Source organism: the organism of the source record quoted next, unplaced genomic scaffold (genome assembly GCF_019419815.1).
Source record: "Pyrus x bretschneideri cultivar Hongxiangsu unplaced genomic scaffold, Pyrus_bretschneideri_v1 Contig50, whole genome shotgun sequence".
NCBI classification, from domain to species: Eukaryota; Viridiplantae; Streptophyta; class Magnoliopsida; order Rosales; family Rosaceae; genus Pyrus; species Pyrus x bretschneideri.
The window spans coordinates 554,012-578,531 of NW_025999788.1; the positions used below are offsets into that span (position 1 = coordinate 554,012).

General features: G+C 35.0%; 2 protein-coding genes across 3 annotated transcripts; one reads left to right on the plus strand and one right to left on the minus strand.

The window, feature by feature from the left end:
- Window positions 1-5,186: 5,186 nt before the first annotated feature.
- On the minus strand, window positions 5,187-7,898 carry LOC103953335 (metal tolerance protein 10). Its single transcript, XM_009365080.3, is given in 7 exon segments — window positions 5,187-5,783; window positions 6,122-6,352; window positions 6,474-6,554; window positions 6,877-7,122; window positions 7,317-7,378; window positions 7,381-7,428; window positions 7,500-7,898. Coding segments are annotated over 7 exon segments (1,212 nt in total). The 5' UTR covers window positions 7,687-7,898; the 3' UTR covers window positions 5,187-5,426.
- A 1,850-nt stretch (window positions 7,899-9,748) lies between these two features.
- On the plus strand, window positions 9,749-14,805 carry LOC103953336 (DCN1-like protein 2). 2 transcript variants are annotated; one of them, XM_048569884.1, is made up of 11 exons: window positions 9,749-9,932; window positions 10,658-10,719; window positions 11,139-11,275; window positions 11,796-11,854; window positions 11,988-12,011; window positions 12,533-12,615; window positions 12,732-12,796; window positions 13,040-13,089; window positions 13,426-13,611; window positions 14,295-14,354; window positions 14,458-14,805. In XM_048569884.1, exons 1-11 carry the CDS (start codon window positions 9,930-9,932, stop codon window positions 14,563-14,565), a joined length of 837 nt encoding a protein of 278 aa, XP_048425841.1. In that variant the 5' UTR covers window positions 9,749-9,929; the 3' UTR covers window positions 14,566-14,805. The 2 variants fall into 2 exon arrangements, with proteins under 2 accessions (XP_048425841.1, XP_009363356.2); XM_009365081.2 differs by having other exon boundaries at window positions 9,757-9,932; window positions 13,510-13,611.
- The last annotated feature ends 9,715 nt before the right edge of the window (window positions 14,806-24,520 follow it).

Consider the following 24,520-nt stretch of genomic DNA (forward strand, 5'->3'; position numbering starts at 1 on the left):
TGTTTGCTAGGAAGGCAAAGAATGGCCACTCAATAAATAAAGAAGAAAACACAGGTATATAAACATTTAGGTCCATTAATCCAACTGAAGAAAGAATCTTAAAACTTGAAATTGTTATTTAAATCACTAGATAAAGAATGGAAAATGTCGGTCAGCTGCTCCACAAACTCTTGAAATTGATAGTTTAATGGAAGTTTTCAGAGATTGGAGGATTATTTTTTAAGAGTATATTTGGCCCAGTGAAGCAAGAGGTGACTTTTGGTGCAAGGAATATGTACCAACTATAACTTAATTAGTCTATATTAAATGTGAGTGTGGAAGGAACCATACTATCATATTGGAAGAATTTGGTGTACGTGAAGAGTGCCTTTGATATGACCAAGAATATATTTCTAATTTCTATTACCTCGCGAGAAGATCTTGTGGAGCAGTTGCAAACAAACGTGTATTTGCATCATTGCATTTCATTTTAAGGCGTACACAATTGATAACATTTAAAATTGTATTTGTTGCAAGATAAAATATTGAGGAAACTTGATATAAGTTTAATTTTTTTTAATCAATGTTAGGAATAGTTCAGTTTCTTAAAATAAGTACAGTTTCTTAAATTTAGGATTATTTTATTAGCAATAAGTATTATTTATTGATAAGACTTTATTATACAAATTAATTTCTTTTTAATTATCTCTTTATTTATTTTTTTTGTTCTTGCATTCCAAACCCTATTTATAATTTTTTTATTTTATTTTATAATCAACCTCTGTCATAGGTACTGTTTAATGTATCTTATTTGTAGGTAATATATTTTTGAATTTTGTAATTAGGTTTCATATCTCACTTATAGGTAGAATATACGTTTAATTTTCTATCTACCTCCCTCCCTCTTATTATTACTAACCCATTATGAGGCTAAGTCCACCCCCTCTCTCGTAGCGTAGGTAATATCATTTATTCAACAAAAAAAACAAAAAATTATCTATCTACCTATGCCATAGGCTTTTATTCACAGTCTACCAATAACATAGATTAATTGTATTACATTTTTTTTTAAGAGTATATTTGACCCAGTGAAGCAAGAGGTGACTTTTGGTGCAAGGAATACGTACCAACTATAACTTAATTTGTGACATCCCGTCCCAAAATTCATATCAACGTACGTGTGAAATTACAACTTTGACCCTAGTTCGTTTTTGTCATGTTTTTGGTTGCTTGGTGTGGTGTTGGCAGGTGCTGGGCTACCCACACACTCTCACCTTCACTGTCTCTCTCCCCCGAGCTCCCTTCTTTCTTCTTCATCACTCGAACGTACGGACACACACACAACTACACCAAATCCTTGCAGATCGAAGGAACCAAGGACACTGTCGAACTTGTGAGGTTGAGAGGAGCACGATCGTACCATTTTCAGGTAAGGACTTCGACGTTTTCACGTCGATTTAACAAGCTCCAATTTGAGTACTATTCATGCAAACTTATTGTAGCACGTTTTTGGGATTTTGAAGCTCGTAGGTAGCTTGGTGGTGTCCCAAGGAGCCTCGGAGTGCTTCGTTGGAGGAGTTTTGACGTTGGAATAGCTTGGTTCGAAGTTGGCCGGTTTTTTAGTTTGGAGACAGGTATGATCTGGTGATTTTTAGCCCTTGAAACTTGTGTAACGTTGTTCTACTAGTCTAGGGCTTCATTTTGGTTCAAGAATCGTGAAAAATGGTGGAGAAACGAGTGAGAAAACGAAGTTTGAAGTTTTTTCCAGTTTCCTGCGCCGGCGACGTCGCCGGAGGCTCGCCGGAGAAGGTGACGGAATGTTCCGTCAAATCTGACGGAATATTCCTGACGCCGTTGACGGAATCCGTTATAACTAACGGAATATTCCTCACGGCGTCAGTTGACGCCGTCAGCGTGTCAGGCATGTGCCTGCGCGTGGCCGGCGCGTGTGGCCATGCCTTGGCCGGCGCGTGGGGGCGCGTGCGGCGGAGAAATTTTTTTCTAAAAATATGGTTGTGATCCTGAGGTTGTGTAGAGCACGTTGGTATATTCAATTGTCCATTTTGAGCAATGTATGAGAAGTTATTGCGAGAAGTTGGTTATGTGCTTTAAAGTTAACGTTTTTATAGTTATTTCGCATATAGGTGATACGTATCCCGAGGACGAACGTGCGCACTCGAGGCAGGGGGGCTACGACCCTTCCACTTACCAGTGAGTGGGCTTTTGGTTTTCCGTATATACCTATATACATTTATATTCCCAGAAATTGATTAAAAAGAGTTATTTGTTTTATGCCATGCACCATATTATTATCGTTTATGCATCATTACATGCATTAGTAGTGGCATACATATACATATGCATATTGGGTGCTGTGGACGCATAGGTAAGTGCCAGGTAAGTATTGTTCATATTTACATTCAGCAGTAGTTTGAGATGTTTAGAAAGCTCATAACCTGCACCCCCGGTGTTAGTGCTCCCGCCCAGAATAGGGCACAGTCCTTCACGTGATGTTCACATCCCGCACCACACGCTCAGCTTGGATCCAAGTTAGGTGCATAGTCCTGTCGTACAGACCACATTAGGTGGTTCCGACTCGTAGGTGACCCGCGTTTATTCGCACAGCCTTCACGTGATCGTAGCACTATAACGTATATATATGTTACACCCAGGCTTGTCGTACAGACCACTTTAGGTGGTTCCGACTCGTGGGCAGGTTCAGTTGTTGAGTTTGAGAATTGAGCTCTATACGCAGCCGTACAGGTCACGTTAGGTGACTCCGGCTGCCAGATTACATGTTATTGTTATGAGTTATACCTGAGCACTTGCATTTTATTATGAGATTCCGACATGGCATATTCTTGAGCATGATTGGCATACCTATACATACGTATATATGTTTATTTTCTGGGCAGTATATAGGTTTTACGGCGAGGGGTTAAAATGTATTTTACTACATGGTTTTCAAAGAGCTTTGTTTTTGCCCACTCACGCTTTTGTTTTGCGCTCCTCCAGGTTCTAGTTGCTTAGCAGGTTCGGTGGTTTCCCAGAGGGTTCTCCCGGCTTTTCTGACAGACACTCACCAGCGTAGGGTCACCTTCGGGTGTACTTTTGTCGCAACTTTTCTTTTGGACTGCTGTAGTCTTGCTCTGAATTTGTGTCTCACACGCTAGCACTTATTTTAGTACTTTGTATGCTAGTTTTTAAATTATTCGTACTTTCACATTACTTTCATTAGCTTCCGCACGTGCACATGGTTACGTCACCTTCGTGTGACGGCCAGCACGCCCTGATCTCGATCCGGGTGTGTCATAATTAGTCTATATTAAAATGTGTGTGTGGAAGGAACCATACTATCATATTGGAGGAATTTGGTGTACGTGAAGAGTGCCTTTGATATGACCAAGAATATATTTCTAATTTCTATTACCACGCGAGAAGATCCTGCGGAGCAGTTGTAAACAAACGTCTATTTGCATTTCATTTTACTTCGTGCACACTTGATGACATTTCAAATTGTATTTGTTGCAAGATAAAATATTGAGGAAACTTGATATAAGTTTAATTTCTTTTAATCAATGTTAGGAATAGTCAAGTTTCTTCAAATAAGTACAATTTCTTAAATTTAGGATTATTTTATTATCAATAAGTATTATTTATTGATAAGACTTTATTACACAAATTAATTTCTTTTTAATTATCTCTTTATTTATTTTTTTGTTATTTTTATTTTGTTCTTGTGTTCCAAACCCTATTGATAATTATTATTATTTTATAATCAATCTCTATCATAGGTACTGTTTAATGTATCTTATTTGTAGGTATTATATTTTTGTATTTTGTAATTAGGTTTCATATCTCACTTATAGGTAGAATATACGTTTAATTTTCTACCTACCTCCCTCCCTCTTATTATTACTAACCCATTATGAGGCTAAGTTCATCCTCTCTCTCATAGTATATATAATATCGTTTAATAAAAAAAAAAAATTGTCTATCTACCTATGCCATAGGCTTTTTATTCATAGTCTACCAATAACATAGATTAATTGTAAGGAAAACTAATGAAAATAGCTTGAAAACTTTGAGTTTTAATGATAATGACAAAATAAAGAGTAAAGTGAATAGTATCAGGTTTGACTTTTTATTGTAAAAATATGGTTTTTTTGTTAAAGTGAATAGTATCGCAGCTTTTTCGTTAAAACTCCCTTAATTGTATTACATTTTTTTTTCTTTTGATAATATACCTTTATCACAAAAGTTAATGAATTTACATTTTTTTTATCTAAAAAGACAAAATTGAGTAATTGATACAAAAATATGTGATTAGATAATTGGACTCAGTTCTAAAAACAACCTATACTTTTTGGACCCAGATCTAAAAGCCCCTAAAATATTACTCTGTCTTTTTCTTTCAAAAAGTGGACCAGTTAATGGTTTCGCTACTGCAGTCCACCATTCCGAAGGCCGGGAAGACTCACAGAGGCATTTCAGCTTCCCCCTAACTTCTATCGTGTGATTCATCAACGTCAAGAATCGAACACAGTATGTGAGCCTTCCCTGGCTACTCCTTAGGGTATAAGTACAGTGACATAGGTTGGAAACCGAAGTGACACATGAGTCAAAATTTTGGAGTGTTATTGGACGGCCAAACATATATAGTTTTAATTTTTGCGAATTAGTTTATGTAATTTATTAATTCTTGCAATTTAAGTCCAATTATTTCTTTTGTTTGTCCGACAAAATTAGAACTCTAACCACGTGTGAGGTGTTGTACACTTACATAATGTTCCTCTTGAATCACATATGCCACTCGTGTACTAATCCCATTAAGAAAAAAAAAAGAAGAAAATTAAGACATGTTTTTGAGTTGCAACACTTTAAACATGGATATATATATATTTTTTATTACCAGCGATATTTCATTCTAATTTATAAACTAGTAATAAAGTGGTTCAAATTCGCTTTTGTCAAGAATCGAACCTAAAACCTCTCTCATATAAGTGAAGAGGAATATCACTAGACCGTAATTCTAAGTGGCTGCAGTTAATTGAATTGAACAATAAAAATCTAAAACAAACAAGTTTGAACTTATGAGTCTTTTTTTATTGTTAAAAATACAAAACTTCTATTCTACTACAAACAAATCCCAAAAAGAATCTTTACAACAAATTATCTCTCTCTCTCTCTCTCTTAAATACTCGGTCTCCATTTTGTTCGGGATATATTAAATTCAAATCTCATAAACAACAAAGTGTTAGAACAAATTGTTGTTTACAATCAATCAGATCATAAATATTTCAGTAAGCTTCAACCATTGAAATTGATTCTTTAACAAAACTAAAAATAAATGTTGTTTAAAACCTTAAACAACCCTTGTTCAATAATTATAGCACCAAATTAAAAGCACAAACTTCTATTCCACTCTTCCTGTCTGATTTTATTTATCAAGATGGTGCTAACTTAGCATTGTTGTGCTCAGGCCTGTGAGTAGTATCAAAGTCGACATGAACGAAAGCTCGTTCTACCTCAGGAAGGTTTTCGATCTTTTCCTGAAGCGTCTCTCCGATGTTATGTGCGTGGCTGAGAGACATGTCTCCGGGCAAGACAATGTCAGCCTCCACAAAATAGTTGCAGCCAAAAGTGTATGCTCTCACCGTCTCAATGTGCTTGATCTCCTTGTCATGGTTCCATATCAGATATGTCAATTTTGCCAAGTACTCTGCTGGTGCTGTCTTCCCTATCAGTGACCACACATTATCCATCACTGTTTTCGCCCAATTCCCCATTGTGTACAAAGCAATCTGCATCCCATTGCGTTTCGAAATTCAGTTACATTTGTTGCCTTAAAATGGTTCAGGGTTAAGTACTTTTTCATCTTTGTGTTTTGTTCGGATTTTCAATTTTGGTTTTTTTCATATCGGTCAATTTGGTCTCCGTGTTTCAATTTGTTAGCCTTTTCCGACTGGTATGACTGTTAATACGCGCAAATGGACCGCACAAAGGCCCACACATCAAAATAGACCGAAAAGGCCACAGCCTACGTACGTGCGCACAGCAGGGTCAAGAGGATAACAAACAAGGTATTGCAGATACGTGGCCTAATTAACAAAATTAGGCGTTAATAGGCTGAATTACTTACAATGATAGCTCCAACAGGATCAAGCCACCAGTATAACCTGATTGCTAAAACTGCGGCTGCAAGACCAATTCCATTAGTGATGACATCAAACAGATGATCTTGAGCGTAAGCTCGAACAATTTCGTTCTTGAATCTACGACAATACACCATCAACACAAACTTCACAACTGTTGCAGACACCATTATCCCTATCATCCATTTTTCTTTCACTGGATCCATATCAGGTTGAGTCTGCATGAAAAAAACTATATATTATAATCGCCCTATCGACAAATGTGATGCTCAAAATTTAATTCGACATCTTGCGCTCAAGATTTCTTGCGTTACAATCAACTAGTGGACTCTTGAATACCTTCGCGAGAAGTTGCCGCCCAGATTCAAACAATATTTGTAGTCCAAGAGTTGCCATTACAGATGCAAAAACAACAATACCCTGCAATGCATTTAAGATTTAGTGCATGAAGTACAGTTAGAACTAATTGTCCGAAAAATTAGGATTCATATTCTCATGAACATAATCCTACAAAATCATTGATTTATTGTTGATTCAGTGCCTTGAGATTGAATTTCCAATGTTCTCTCAATTGCTAACCACCGAAAGATCTAACGTACATCAGTATATGAAATACATCGCAGAATTTAACGGCTACAACTCGCTCAAGATTACAAGCACAAGGAATTCAACGGATGAATGGGATCCACTTAGAAGGCACTTTATTCTATGCATTGATGTATAGTAGAAGGACTATACTTACCACAGGTTGCATCCGGGTTTTACCAATCGGGTACCGATACGGATTAGGTTTTCTCATTGCATGAGAAGTGAACCAAAGAATGAAGCCTGACAAGAGGTCTAAGAGAGAATCCAAAGTTGAAGCAATTACTGCCAAAGATCTGCTCTCAACCGAAGCATAAACTTTTGCCAGGAAAAGCACCAAATTAGCCACATTAGATGCATATATTGCCATCCTTTCATCTCTTGCAAGTTGGTTCACCTCATCCTGAAACCAAAAAATTCAAACGGTCCCAAAATTCAATGCAACAATTAAGAAAAAAGCTTGTGCTTGAAACGTATCTTCTGAAATGGTCTTCTAAATTGCTTTAATCTACAGGGAGGGGAATTTGAACTTGGATGCAAGGTGACGGGCAAATTTGATTGACAAACTGGCCTAAAACAACGAAATTAACGACAAACCTGTGTTAAACTTCCAGGCCAAAAACCCATCTCAGAAAATGAGTCTATCTCGCTGAATCCTTGAGAAGTTTATTCTGCCTCTTGTAATATTGTGCAATTTTTCTCTGCCTCCCTGTGATGGAATTAGAGATAATTTCAATGCTAATTTGAGTTTAATAATATGAAAAGGACTTGTGAACTTACTTAATGAGTTCACAAAAGAGCCAAGGCCAAAGTAAGAATCCATGCTTCTCTCAGCTGGAAGGTTGAATCCATCCATGTTGAGCCTCCACGATGCCTCAGTTGGCACTGTCACAGTCTCTCCCGTCAAGTCCGGCGACAAGAGCTCAGTCCGGTAATCCGAAGATTCCGTTCGAAGATCTGCCACCATGTTTTCTCAGCAGAAAGAGTTTGCTAGGAAGACAATGAATTGCAGCTTAATATATAAAGAAAAACACAGGCAAATAAACAAATACGGCTTACTTTACTAAAATGTAAACTAATCCAAGTGAAGAAAGAATTTTTTAGAAACTTTAAACAGCTATTTAAATCAGTAGATAAAGCATGTAAACAGCCGGTCAGATGCTACACAAACTCTTAAAACTGGTATAGTCAGTTTCAGAGATTGGAGATTAGTTTTTTATTATAAGAGGTGACTTTTCGTGCAAGGAATATGTGCCGACTATAAGTTGATTAGTCTATATTAAATGTATGTGGAAGGAACCATGGTATCCTACTTGGGGTATTCGGTGTGCGTGAAATGTGCCTTTGATGAGAATATATTTCTAAATTCTAATGCCATGGGAGAAGATCTTGTGTCGGGAGTCGTCAACCAACATGTATTTGCATTATTGTATTTCATTTTGTGCACAAGAGAGTCATGCGTACAGGTGTATACGTAATTTTTTTTTTTTTTTTTTATATTTATTAAAAGAGGACAATCGGTGACAAGTCACGGTTATCCTCCTATTCTGGGAGGTATTTTAGCCTTTCTAGCCATAAGTCTAGCTTCCATACCAACAGTAGGTTTCGAACCCAAAATCTCTAGTTTTTAATTTGAAATAAGTCTCACAATCTATCTTTTATCGCTGAGCCACCTATTAGATGTATACATAACTTGGTAAGATTTAAAGTTATGTTTGTTGCTGAGATAAATACTACACTTCATGATAAATGTATTGTGACATATTTTAGAGCTTTGGAGACCGAAGTGGCACACAAGTCAAATTATTTCTTTTGTTTTTCAGACAAAATTAGAACTCTAAAACCTTGTGTGAGGTGTTTTACACTTCGACAATGTTCCTCTTAAATCACACATATCACTTGTGTGCTTTCTATCAAGAAAAAGAAAAAAAAGTAATACTAGGAGTACTAAAGTTTTTAAATCAAATGATGAGATTGTAGATGATTGAATTATTAATTAAGTGTTGATTAACATACTTATTTCTTATTGGTGACATTTCATTGGTTGCAAATTTGATTTATAAATTTGATCTCTCTAGCATTACCCCAAGAAAAAATGAAGAAAATTAAGACATGTTTTTTTGAGTTGCAACACTTAGTAAATTACAGGAGTTTAATCACAAATATTTTGTTATTACAAGCGATATTTCACACTAATTTACAAAAAACAGAGGAGAGAGAGTTTAAACTTGAAACGTAATGGGTTGAAGAGGAACAAAGTAGAACTTCGACCAAATTTCAAAGATCAACAATGAGCCTATTGGATCTTTACTCTCTGGCACCAAACAATTCTGGACCAGCTTTATTGGGCTTAGTTGAATAGACTTTGATATTGGGCCAATTGAGTCTGAACGAAGCCCAACTGTAGAACTGATGGATTCATTGCATGGGCTAAGTAGTTCGCAGTTAAAACCTAAAATAAACCACAAGTTTGAACAGTCATTACTTACAAAATAGGCATTTGTTTTTTGTCAAAAATAATAAAGTCCTGCATTGAGTGCCCAAGGGTTCGCCAGGTAGGGCAAGCTAAGGAGAGTGACCATGGACCATTTTGTAGTACATTTAGCTTTCACAGCTTGATTCACAACGGTCATTACACGCTAAAGGTTCGTCATGCCACATTTTGTGAATCGTTAATACATGTGACTTTCGTAGTGGACTTCATACACATTTTTAAAATGTATCTCACACGAATTTAATAGTCAGCACACGTTAAAAGTAATTGTGTCGTATATTTATTATCGATTATAAAATGTTAAATACGTGATCCTTACTATACATCTTCATCCGCTTTTAACAATCAACACACATTAATAAGTCATCGTATCACACATTTATATCTGATTTACAAAACTTTAAACACGAAACTACTCACGGTACATCCAAACGCATTTAACGCCCGCTGTTCGTCGCCTTGGAAAAAAAAGCAGTAAGAAAGAAAAATGGAAACAAAAAGCAAAAAGCAAAAACAAAACAAAAAACAAAAAAGAGAAATAAAAACCAATTAAAAACACAATATGCAGGGAACCCAGACCCCATCGAGAGATAGATACAGAGGGATTCTTCTTCTGTATTTCTGTGTGCTTGTTACACAGAAACTGAGCAAAACCCTAGTTTTCTCTCTCTAAAAGCAGTTCAAGGTCTGCGATTTCATCATCGTCCACCTCAAAGATGGTGAGTACTCTCTATTTTTTTCAACTGTATTTTCAAATTCCACGATTTTTGTGTCAAATTTCTTCGATTCTCACTGGTTCGGTTTCATGTATGCTTATGGTTCCTGATCAGTCTCTCGCTTCTCTAGGGTTGCTTTAACTTTAACCTTTTACTGTTTCACCCTTTCATGATTTGTTCTGCAAATTATAGCGACTTTTTCACTTGACTGTCATGCCAAAGTTTCAATTTTTAGTAACATTTCATATTTTGAGAAGCTGGGAGAGCTGAGAAAAGGGATTAAAAGATGTTGGATTTGAGAACGTACACTAGTTAAGGAGTTTTCGGGTTTTTTCGGTTGTGAGATTAGTTAACAAGAGGCTGTTGGTTTTTTAGGTTTTGAAGAAAATTGATGCAAAATGAAATTTATGGACAGGGGAAAACCTCTGTTGATGTGAATTTGAAGAAAATTTGGTTTTGTTTTGCACTTTCTTGACAAAAGAAGTAACCTTTTGTTGTTGGTGACACAACATAGAGATCATTACCCACTGTTTCATTTTCCTCTTATAAGATTACCCACTTTTCAGTTACATTTTTGCAAAGATTATTTCTTGGATGTTGATATTATGCTAATCATATGCGTTCGTTTGTATTTGCGCGCACACACTTACATATACCTGAATCAATATGCGCATAGTTTGGTTTTGTTATCTCTCTCTCTGCTTCACCTTTGATTTTCTTTTTGACAGCACAAGTCGGGTAGAGGCCAACGCGAAAAGCTCCAGCAGTTCATCATGATAACTGGAGCAAGGTAATCCGAAAAGCTCCAGCAAGTTCTGTTTTTCTTCAGTTCGCGTCTTTAGATCAATGGCAGTTTTGCTAGCTTATGCATGTTATGCATTGATATTTAGAGCACCATTTAAAACCAGTTGACGTTGTATATTCAATAGTCAATCACGAAGATTTTAAAATTTTACATGTAACTCCAACATATTTTTTGCCTTGCTAAGGGACATGTGTGTTTCTGTTGTGTTAGATTTGGTTGAGTTGAGCAGTTTTATTCGTCAGCTTGTTTATGTATCTTTTGAGTTGAATTGGATTAATTGGCTGCACACGCATATGTGCTTTGTATTAGACTGGTGGCGTGTTTTGTACCTTTTTCTCTCCTTACTCTTGAGCAGTTTTAGTGTGATTCTTGGAGTGAGAAGTCTAACTTCCCATCATGTGCAGCGAAAAAGTGGCTTTGCAGGCTCTGAAGTCTAGTGATTGGCATCTTGAAGGAGCGTTTGATGTATTCTACAGTCAGCCCCAGCTGCAAACACATACTGATTCTAGGCATTTGGAGGAATTATACAATAGATATAAAGGCAAGCTTTACCTTTCCATTTACTCTTGTCCTCAATCTTAGACATTAGTGTCCATCTTTTGTTTCACATTCATAGCAAATTGAAAAGACAGAGATGTAAGTCAGTTTATAAATTCACACGCATGTGGTGTTATCAAGTTTGTAATGGATGAATTTGGCTGGAATCTTAATACTTTAGTTGTGAACACGAGATTTTTGAATCTGAACTTTATATAAATGTTTTATATTAAAAAATTAATGGGATTGTTTTTTTCTTCAAGCTTTTCATCAGCCATGTCTTACTCAAATATGTATTCCGATACTGGATTTGGTACATACTGATGAACTTGATGATTAGCGATAATATTGCATGTACAGATATAAATTTATCATTTGTGATAAGTGATAGCATTGTACCTAAAATCAAATGACCCATCAAATGTTTCTCTCATCTTTTTTTCTTTTTTAATTTTTAAACTAAAGTTTATATGGTTAGCAGAATTTTCTTTTCACTGATAAAATAGTTTTTTTTTTCTTTCCAGATCCACGTGTTGACATGATACTTGTTGATGGTATCAGCCTCCTTTGCAATGATCTTCAGGTAACTGTTTGGTGCAGATAGTAACTGTCTCAGTCATTTGTCTTTAACATTGTTGTTTGTTTCTTATGATTGTTTAATTTCAATTTCTTGTTCTTTTATTTTGACTGACATGCTAGCCTTCATTATTTGACAGGTGGATCCTCAAGATATTGTCATGGTACGTATATTCAAATAAACCTTTTTCTGGTCAAGATGTGCATGCCTACGGAGTTCCTTTCAAGTCTGCCAAATTACTATTTAGGCAACTGAGAATTCAATTCTAGGAAGTTCTGTCCATTTGAGCTAAAGAACCTTTTTGCTTGAAAATCCAACAGAAATTCTAACAATTTTAATAAGATTAGGGTAGATATGGTAATTTTCTGACTGGGGCCTATTACAGTTGTGGGCGCAGTCTAATATAGATTTCTAGGGATTAAATGTTACATTGACAGATTGGAGACTAATGTTTAGCAGGCTAAAATTTTGGGACATTGGTAATATTTAGTTTGAACTGTATAAAAGAGAATTGCTATGCAGGTAATGAAGAGGTTGTCATATGAAAAGTAAGCTTCATGAAAATCATATATATGGTACCAATTTGATCGGTTAACTTTTGTTTTTAGTTTGCATACTTATTTTTTTTCAACCTATCCGTGTGACTTGGCTGGTGATTTTTGGTACAATGGGCTGTTGATGCAGTTAGTTGTTTCCTGGCACATGAAGGCAGCTACCATGTGTGAATTTTCCAAGCAGGAGTTCATAGATGGATTAGAATCACTAGGGTAGGTACAAAGGGTTTAGATGTTTATTACATTCTTCTAGACCTCAAATATAATACGTACATAGTTTATAACCATGAGAGATTCAGTTAACAGAAGTTTGTGTTATCTGATGGCAGGATAGATTCTTTGGACAAGTTCCGTGAAAAGATACCATTTATGAGATCCGAGCTGAAAGATGAACGTAAGTGAAATGTGATTATAGTTTTAGTTAAGTAATTAGGGTTTAGGGTGATTTTAACATTGTTAAGTGAAATCCAACAGAAATTCTAACAATTTTAATAAGATTGGTTATTTGTGGAAGATACTCGTGATTTTAACATGTATTTTTGTTGAAATAGCTTGACTGTTCTGTAAAGATTATTGATGTGATTTGAATTTTGCAAGAATACCTTTTCATTGCTGAAATGATCTTTTGATTTTCCAGAAAAGTTTCGAGAGATATATAATTTTGCTTTTGGCTGGGCAAAAGAAAAGGTATGTGCTTTTACTTTTTACTTTACTGCATGAAGATTTTGATTTGTTCTATTCTAGACAGTGCTTACCTCTCAAACTTGATAGATAAAACTAGAAAGAATTCCTTGATATATATTCTTGATGGGTGCGAATTTGGACTTGAAACATGTGCATGAAAACACAATTCATAACGTATTCAACCACAGCTTCAGGAATAGTCTGTGATGCATATGTCATACTTCTGATGATAGATATAGTCTTCATGTTCAATAACTTAACAATAAGATTATTATTTTTTTAATTTTAATTTTCTGGAATAAATAATTATATCTGTTAAAGTTTCTAATATAAATTCAGGTATTAATATATGTGTGTGTGGGCGTGCGCGTGTGCTTTGTGTTCATGTTCATATACACGTATATTGCTTCATTTTCATTTCAGGGTCAGAAATCTTTGGCATTGGATACTGCAATTGGAATGTGGCAATTACTGTTTGCTGAAAAGCAGTGGCCGTATGTTGAACACTGGTGTCAGTTCTTACAGGTAAGTTACAGAATTTAGTATTTGTTGAAATTAGCTACACTCACTGGGCTTGCAATAATCATTTATATTATCCAATAGGAATCATTGCCAATTTTTGCAACTCCTTGAGCGTGATGAATGTTTAATATGAATGCATATCTCCAATGTGCACCACAATTTATGGCCAAGTAGTTCTGATGAATTTTTACAGTTTCCATGCAAAATGGTGGCTTCATGTTGTTACCTTTAGTATGCTAACTATATGATAAAAGAAGTAAAAAAAAAAAAAAAAAAAGGCCTACTTGGGGGTTCCAAACCTTGATTCCCATATGTATGTAAGGCGAAGGTGCTGTGATGAACGCAGGTGAAGACTCAGGGGCGGGGCCCTGGATTGAGCCGCTCTTACATACCTGGGTGGAGCCCAAACGAGGAAGGTGTTAGTGGTTTATCATTAGGTCCATAAAGCTAATCCGAAATCTGCCATTGTTCCACCAGTGGTGTATAGGCCCTTATCAAAAATTTAGTCCTAACATCATTCTTTTACGAAATCATTGTCACACCTGTTACATCTTAGAAAGTAAGTTTGCATTGAAATGGCATTATACGTCCCAAAGTGATTGGGAGAAATACAAAATTACCAGAAAATATTATCTTGATATATTTGTGTTGATATATATTTTCTCTTCTTGATTCCATCATTTCAGGCTCGGCATAACAAGGCAATTTCAAGGGACACATGGTCTCAACTATTGGAGTTTGCGAGGGTAAGATATCAAGCATCTATGTAACCAAAACAAAACCCGAACAAGGCTACCCTTTTTCTTACCTTTTTATTTCTTTGGTTAACTTGATATTCCGTGTTTGTAGGCTGTAGATTCTTCACTGTCAAACTATGATGCGGAAGGTGCCTGGCCATATCTTATTGACGAATTTGTCGAGTACTTGAAGGAGAACGGAGTAATCCAAAAGGGTTAATTGCCTGCCTGAATGGAGCCAAAACTGTTTAGGACTGCTTGAGTGGTGAGTGAGGAGTTTCTCTCATCTGCATTACTGTAATTGAGTTGTGTTGCCCTGTAATTGAACTCGGTTCGTCTTCAAAACGAGACGGCCAAAACCTGGAACTCTAAAATCTAAGATTATATTTTACAATCGGTTAGATGGTTGACCTGGATTGTGTATTATCTAGTACAATATTTGCCTCTTTGTTTCGTAAAATATCTAGTACGATGTCTGGATGGGTGAAGCCAGTGTTTACATTCTGTCTGAACGATAATGAAACTTGTATCAACGAAAGGAGAGATACCCTCATGCAATCAAAACATGTCACATGGTGTGCTTTTATTGACAAAGAATTCGCTTTTTGAACATGTGGCAATCATTTATTAAACAAGCAACGCCACGGGGACTAGGCATCGGTTGCAAGAGGAAATCGGAGAGAACCAAGAGAATGAAACGTAAGAAGAGAGTTACAAAAGGCCATCCGCATATTGTTTACAAATGGCTACCTATAATTATAGAATATCTGCCCTCCATATCTTATTTTATTACTGGATCTTTTTTATTTCCCTCAAATCAAACAATATTATCTACATTAAGAGAAAATCTCACAGTGGGATAACAATAAGGTGGTTTTAGTTTGCCTTTAACAAGAATCGAACTTAAAACCTTTTATTTACAGGTGAAGAGAAAAAACCACTAGACTGTGGTACTAAATGGTTTTTTTCAAATCTTATTCATTTGTTTACGCTCATTAAACAGCATCCAAGCACGGAGAAACTTCCACACTTTTTTAAGTCATAAAAAAGCAAAATTCTATTTGCCGTCTTTGTGTGACAAAACAATATCGTTTTGCAAATCGTTACTAACGGCCCTAGAATTTTGTTTTTCTTTATTTCCAAAATCCCAGAGGTCAAATTTTAGATATAAACTTGGTGATGTTTTTACATTCTAAAATAAAAAAACCTTCTTCTTTGTTTTTTTCTTGTCAAATGATATAATAGTTAGATTTGATATTAGATTAAAAAATCAGCAGAATTTGAATCCACACCGTAATGTAAGAGCAACACTCCTCAAAAGAACGTTTACAATTGTTAAAGTAGAGAGCTCTACATTTTTGCTCCACACTTTCGTGCTATATATATGAAGGCCCAGGGGGCTTTTAAGACATACTTGTTAAGAAAACATATGCAACTCGCTAAGCTTGCAATTGCAAGACATGGAGATCAACATGTTTTTTGGGCTCGTGTTGTTGGTCTTCCCACTCCTCTTGCCATCAAGTTCTCTCACTCTCATTGCACTATATAACAAATTTCATTTTTCTTCTTGTAGTTTCATTCTGTTAGCATCGTTAGTTCATTCCATCAAATGAGGAATTTCATAATTTTGATATTTATGATTTATCAATATTACTTTTTTTTTTTTTTTTGTGTCTTTTTGATTAATTTGTATTTGTTTAATTTAGAGATGGTGATGCAAGTTGGGGCGATGGAGTGTAAGTATAGGAGCTGTCCATTCAGAGGGAGTACTTCGATGACGACAAGTGCTACATAATTTGCCAAAGTGAGGGTTTTGAGCGTGGCCAATGCGAAGGGATTATACGCTGTCATTGCATGTGCACTAAGATTTGTGGATCTCCTTCGGGAGAACCACCGCGGTATGGCGAAGAACCTCCTCCTCCTTATGGTGAAGAACATCCTCCACCGTATGGTGAAGAACCTTCACCTCCGTATGGTGAAGAACCCCCCACCTCCGAGTGAAGAACCTCCCCTTCCGTATGAAGGAGCTCTAGGCGCGGCGGTGAAGATGGAAGACGTGGTGGACATGCATGTGGGGTGGTGAAGTGGCGGAGACGAGAAGGAAAAGTCGTTTTAAAATGGCTGTTCCCCATATGTGATTGTACTTTGCAAAATAATTATTTTATGTTCATAAATAAAGTTTCTGTAGCTGATTATCTAATTAGTGTTAATCAGAGTTCCTACAGCTTATTGCTGATTATCTCTAAATCCTAATAGGTTGAGATAAAAAATTGATGGTCCAAGGATTACCACAACTCTTTGCCAATATTCAGTAGATTTTCATGAGTTTCAACATATATATCCAATACCTAACTGGGCTAATTAACTTACCCCAATAATTTAATTAAGAAAATTAGAGATCATGTCTTATACCAAATTTTAATGTCACAAATGTGACCTCACTAAAGCTTCTTTTTTTTTTTTTCTTTTTTGGTGGAATAGCAACGGCAGACTTTCAGATTGTAATGTTGATGGTACTGTTATACCTCCCTGACTTGTAATCTGTGATCTCGCTAAAACTGAACCGGAGTTTTCGAAAAGGTAAATGAGTATCACATAAAAAATCCATACATGTAAATCAAAACTATATGGTGTTGGGTAAATTACAAAGAAATTACAAAAAATTACAATGAAATAAAATTCTTGTAGACAATTAGGTTGAAGCGCGAGTATCTCGTGTTTTTAACTAGACTCAAGCTCACTAAAGTTTGAAAAAATCCGGTGCAATAGTATATCTCTTAACTTGTCTCTTTCAGGATACAACAATCTAATTGTGTGAATTAAACTTATCTGCACCAAAGAAAGAGTCCAAAAATCCACCACACGAATACCATTTTTTGGCCAGTCAGAAAACAATAAAAAGATGAAGGAGAACAAGACTCGATCTTAATCTTTCACCGTTCCACTTGATGACAAGTAAGAACAAAGAATCACAGAAGGCCGTCCGGATATTGTTTACAAAGGAAACCTAAACTATATACAATATCTCTCCTCCAGATATTATTTTATTACTGGATCCTCACTTTTTCCTCAAACATTATTCATTTACTACACACATAAAATAGAATCCGAGCACAAGCCAAATAAAAAGACGACACTTTTCAAGTCAAAGGGCTTAAAATTTTGCTTTTAGGATTTAGGGTTTATTAAATTTAATTAATTGTAAGGTGTTAAAGTCGATAAGCTTCCACACTTTCGTGCTATATATATGAAGGGCCATGGAAGCTGTTGAATACATGCTAAGGAACCATATGTAACTAGGTAGGCATTCAACTGCGAGACATGGAAATCAACAAGTTATTTGGGCTCATATTGTTCGTATTCCTTCTCCTTTTGCCATCAGGTTCTCTCTCTCTCTCTCTCTCTCTCTCTCTCTCTCTCATCGTTTACTCAGAATTTGCTTTTCGCCCTTAGTTCATTCCGGTAGCACTAGTAGTCCATTCCATCAAATGAGCACATAAGTTGAGGAACAAATCAACTTAGTTTACGGATTATAATAATAAAGTGAAAACAGAACAAAATTGTAACAAAAATAGTGATGAAAGTAAAGATCCAAGTAATAAACTACATGGAACTCTTAGTGCATTTTAGCCCTTTATGTATCTATGACTTAGTCCATTCCATTAAATGAGCACAAAAGTTAAGGAACAAATCAACTTAGTCTACAGATAAGAATAAAGTCAAAACAAAACAAAATTATAACAAAAATAGTGATGAAAGTAATCCAAGTAATAAACTACATGGAACTCTTGGTGCATTTTAGCCCTTTATGTATCTATGACTTTGTTATTAATATTATTTTTCGTTCTGATTAATTTTTATTATTTGTTTAATTTAGGGATGGTGATGCAAGTTGTGGCGAAGGAGTGTAAGTATAGGAGCCGTCTATTCAGAGGGATGTGCTTCGATAACGTATTATTCCTTCTTTTGCACAACATCTCCCACTTTTTGGTTTTTTATGTTTGTTACAGATAAATTTGAAGTCTATCTCTATCACATGGATAGATTATTAACACTTGATATCTTAACCAAAAAACCGAGAAAAGTATGGGTAGATTATTTACACCACTTTGGCCTGCCACATGATATTTTCGTCATGTTAAAGAAATTGATTGTTAAGAATACTTATATAAAGATATTTAAAACAATTCATTTTACTTAAGATAACTGAAAGCCTTGCCACTTAGTATTGCGGTCTAATGTTATTTCTCTTCACTTGTAAAAAGGTCTTGGGTTCGACTCTCGCCAAAGGCGAATCTAAACTCATTATTGCCTTGCCACTTAGTATTGCGGTCTAGTGGTATTTCTCTTCACTTGTAAAAAGGTCTTGGGTTCGACTCTCGCCAAAGGCGAATCTAAACTCATTATTGCGAATTCATTGTAAGGTTAAAGCCTGCTCTCTTCCCCTTAGGGTAGATAATATCATTTTTTCAAAAAAAAAAAAAAAAAAGCTGAAAGCCATAACCGGTTACGATTGCCATAGATGATTAATGGCTTAGATCATCTTTTTTTTTTTTTTTTAGTACAACAATATATTTTATTCTAAAAAAAGGAAGAAGTTTGGTTAAGCTATGTAATAAACCTAATTTGGTATCTACATATACACTATCCTCCAATCGATGAAAGCCATTGTAAACTTTAGATCCACCAGTAATCAATATCAATATCAGAGTGTGGATCTGAATAGATCTTCTATAATTACCAAATCCTTAAGTAAATCCATGCTACTAAAAAGTAGGGTTTTGGAAACCATACGTGACGTGTGATTTGATACTTTGTATACATATAAATAGAGATAAACAGTCTACACATATACATCATTGACAGATAGAAAATAACATTATTGGTAGAAGGTAAATTAAAATTTTGAAGATTAAGACATGGAGAGGAACTTTGGTCTTGTTTTGTTCTTTATATATGATCATCCTTATAACTTCCCGTAAGTCTCTCTCTCTCTCTCTCTCTCTCTCAATTCAAAAATAGTTACATATATATGCTAATATGCATTAGAATTTAGTTAAAAGGTTGGAATACTTATTGATTATATGCAGGAGAGACAGTGAAGCAAAGATTTGTTCAGTGCCAAGTAAAACATTCAAAGGGATATGCATCATACAGAGGAACTGCATGGTGAGATGCCACAGCGAGGGTTATGGTTACGGCAAATGCTCACATGTCCTACGCCGGTGCATGTGCTATAAACCTTGTGACCCTGGATCAAACTACTCATGAAATTTCATGAATATTAATTTTAGCTAGCTCCCCTTCATTAATCTTGATATATAAGATGTATAAAGTGTCTCATATCATGAAGAATCATTGAGATTAATAATAAATAAAGTCAGTGTTTGAGTTTTAATTTTTGTTAGTCTCTTTTAATATTAATTTCATTCTAATTTGACGTGGTTACATGAGTAAACAATTTATTTTGAGAACTGTTTGATATTAATTAACATTTTAAAACAGTTATCGTACACTATTTAATTCTTTTATTTTTCTCACCGATAACGAGTGCATAATGATAAAATAAAACACACAAAAAATACAAATTATCTCGTTTCATGAACAATGAAGCGAAATCCCATTTTAAAGATTCTTATATAGGATATATATGGTTTTTATATATGATCGATCATCTTTTCTTAATGTCACACTAGCTACTAGAGAGAATGAAGGTAGCATGCATCAACACCTAGATCGAATTATGGTGGGTTTGGCGCGCATCTCTGAAACAAATCTTGCCAACCATGACAATCGATGGCATCACAATAGTCGTGGCAGGAACACGACCACCAGTTATACCACGTGCACCACCCCGTCACGTGACCCTCCTCTTTGCAATTTTTTTTGCACTCGACGTTGTGCATATGGGTAAAACATTTTCTCCCACCGCCCCATGTTTTGCTATCGTCGGTCCTGCATAAGTCCGTTGGTGCCGCTGCAATTTCTGCATTAAGTTTAAGTACCATAAGAAACTACAATTAGTTAATTAACCCTAAGACTCTTTTCAGCATTGAAAACCCTAAACTCAATTTGATTAAGTTTATTGGAAGAGGTGCTCTTCTTTACGTAAAAATTTAATGCATGAAAAAAGATTGAAAGAAAAAAAATTAATTAAAATGTGTACAATTGAATTTCAACTAGTAGATGATCGGGTTGAAGTCAAGTTAGATTTGGGCAGATTTTTACTTTATTAGATCGAACAGAAACCAGATTGAGCATGGGTGGATTCGGGTTGCACCCTATATATATGGAGGGAGGAGCGATATCGCTAATCACTTGTTTGAGCCCGTTCCACAATGTACTCTCGTGATTCGAATCGTTCAAATTTAATTCAGAATATCATTGCTAGATCATCAACGGAAAAATTTATTCAATCGAAAATCATTCGGCGAGATTCGAATCGTTCAAATTTAATTTAGAATATCATTGCTAGATCATCAACGGAAAAATTTATTCAATCGAAAATCATTCGGCTCTTCAATTATTATTGTGAACATTTCATTGCTTATCAACAACTTTGACGTCATCTATTGTCATGCAATAATTAGATAACAATCTCTGATTGTAGTGAATTTTTGCATGCATGATCTTAATTTCAATAGTAACCTAAAAATTGATCGGGTCATATTATGCAAAATATTGTTCGGTAAGTTCAAACAAGTGATTAATTTCATATTAAAATACTAACTGGTTAGAGGTTGAGTGATCCCTCTATATATTTACTTAACAGTGTACTCATCTTTTCTTTCTATATAAAAAAATATGGGAAAAACTGTATTAGAGATTATTTTCCTTCCATGTTCTACCTTCCCTCTACAGATACAAAAGAAGGAAAGTGTAAAATTGGTAATGAGACAGACTTACGAGAAGTTGAGGAAAGAAGCAACAAGAATATGAAGCCAAACAGCCTTGTATCCATGGGTACGTGGCTAAATGTATTCTACTCTGTATTTTTCCAGCTCTGAGTGCAATATAATTTTGATATAACTTGTTCAACGTCGAACAAAAGGATCGAAGAGAAACGGTAAGCACATCCTACAGAGAGATGGAGGAGAAAATGAATCTTTCATTCATTCAGTAAGAGTCCTTACAAATATGAAAGATTATATACTTCTTAGCTAACTAACTAATGTAATAACTAGACTTAACTAATAAAGCTAATTAGCTAATTACAACTCAATCTAACAAATAATAAAACTAACAATAATAAGTTAATAACAAAAAGGTTGAGTTTGAGATGTACTAGTAACTTCCACACATGCTACTCATGGAGGAGAGAGATAGAGAGAGAGAGAGTGATAACATTAAAATAAAATTCCCATAATACTCATGACTTTTAAAATAAATACTAAAATTCATCAACTTCCGAGACATTAGTTTACTAATTTTTTTTTTTATACAAATTTAGTCTTCCTAACATTACTCATATCATCGTTTTAATTCTTTTGGTTGAAAAGAGTTATTTTAATATGAATAATGCTAAAGAAACTCTCTCAAAAGTGGGACTTTCTATGGCTCTATGCCACTTCATGTTTCAATATATCTGGCACAATTTGGCATGGGAATTATGCAAGAAACATGAGGTCACAGAAAGTCTATAAAGAATTCTGCTTTGAGAGAGTTTTCTTAACATTTTTGTTTTAGTATATAGTAAATAGATCATATAGGTTTTATTTTGAATATCCGCAACATTTAAAAACAAAATCAGTTAATATCGTTTAACTTAAATGCAATGCTAATAAATTTCAATGGAGAAGTATAACGAAATATGCTAATAAATTTCAATGGAGAAGTATAACGAAATATTTACGCTAGCTAAAAGGTGGAAGGTATATAGGGCCTAATGCATACAATGAGTCATCCATGATAATTTGGTATCAAAATCGTTATATATCTATATATATATGAGTTGGACCTAAAATTTCAAGTAGAGATAAATAGTACAAAACTATAATACTAATTAAATAACAACTAATCACTAATTAATATACTAGTTACCGACTAAAAAAATATAAAAACATTCACTAATATAGGCGCTGGGCGGATGGGTGGTGTTGGGGAGAAAACTTCCCGATTTCACATAATATAGAAAAAATCAGGACGGGGAGGAGGGTTTGAGAATTGGACTTTAACATGGAGTGGACAATACAAGGAAAGCTCAATTTTTTTTACTTCAAAATTTTTTTTATTTTTTTTAAATGGGACAAATGGTGGCAAGCCACTGTTATCCATCATTTCTGGAGGTTTGAAAGACTCATAGAGGCATTTCAGCCTTCTCCTAGCCACAAGTCTGGCTTCCACACTAGCAACGGATTTCGAACTCGAGACAAATATGTGGTAAGTGTAGCATTATTTTAGAGATAGACCCTACCTTTATTTTAAAGATAAAATAAATTAATATGTGATAAGTGTAGCATTACTCTTTTTGACTTTTTATTACGTTTTTAGCAATGCCGAAATAACAAGATAACATGTAGTATGGAGACGATGTGTTGAGTAAGAGACTGTTAGATCCAAATAATTAAAATTACCTTTGACAAGAACAAAATAATTAAAATGACCGTTTCTTAAGTAATAGAAGATAAAACACTAAAAAACTCAAAGGACGATGATAGAAAAGTTCAGATCAAGATACTTAATCAATAACATTTTAGTAAAGTAAAAGAAATTAATTTGAACAACGTTTGGAAATTAATACATTGTGTTCGACCAATAATTTCCTTCAATTCTGAAAAGAACTGTATTAGTGAATTGGATAGGAGTGAAGCTGCATGCATGAGTGTTCGAATAGTATATATCCTGGATCCAGATGGCTGTTCCTCCATGTACATGCACATATATACTCTTCTGCACTTGACAACGCATATAGCCGAACCCACACATGACCACACCTGGCGAAAGCCATTGCAAATTTAGATCCACCTGTAACCAAAATTCATTTTTATTTATTATCAGATGTGCTGATGAAATCTATGTCGATATAAAAAAGTAGGGTATCGAAACAATACATGACGTGTGCTTGGAAGCTTTATATATACCCGTCTATACAGATGCAATGTTGGAAGAGAGAGTGATAATATTGGTGGTAGAAGGCACTTGAAAATCTGAACACTTAAGTCATGGAGAGGAACTACTTTGGTCTTATTTTGTTCTTCATCATCCTCTTAACTTCTAGTAAGTCTCCCTCTCTCCCTCCTCAAAATTTTATACATACAGTTGTAACACGTGACATGGATCGAAATTAGCATTTTGATGAATTTTAACATAATTCTAATTAAGTAGGATCTAGTCAAATTGTCACATAATCTTTCACATATATATCTTCGAAACTTGGAAAGTAATTAATAGTTAACTGAAATTTGTAATATTTTTGTACAGACGAGATGGTGATCCACAGTGAAGCTAGGGTTTGTGATGTTCCAAGCAAAACTTTCAGAGGGTTATGCTTCAGAGATACCCATTGTATCGTGAGATGCCACAGTGAGGGTTACGGTTACGGCAAATGCTCCCATGTCCTGCGTCAGTGCCGCTGCCTAAAGGCTTGTGGGCGGCTAGCTGAAAGTGAAACTACTCATGGAACTGAAACCTCACCATAAATTAAGCTCCAGACGTCGATCTCATGTCCTGAATATATTATAATTAGATAAATAATCAGCCTTATTTTGGCGTCGCCCGGACGTCAAAAATATAAAGGCCAACTTTGTAAGTTGTTCAAATCGAGAACTCCTTGGTAACTCAAATATATATGAATCCAAGGATTAACAAGCTCTTGAATAAGAACTTTTCAGTTTCCAACTTCTTCTGCTGTATAGCGAAATGTTTCAATGCACTAGAAACATGACTTGATATATATACCAAGGCTACAATATAAATTGTTAAAAAAAAATTTGACCTTTTTAATAAATTGTATTATAACATGTACCGAGTTGTATTTTCAACATTAAAAATTTTTTCGCTACAAATTGTTAAAAAAAAAAAATTTGACGTTTTTAATCAATTGTATTATAACATGTACCGAGTCGTATTTTCAGCACTAAAAATTTTTCCGCTGCGCAGAAGCGTTATATGCTAAATACTTGCCCCAGAACAAATATATGGCATCATATTTGCAAAACTACAACTATTTTTGCCCA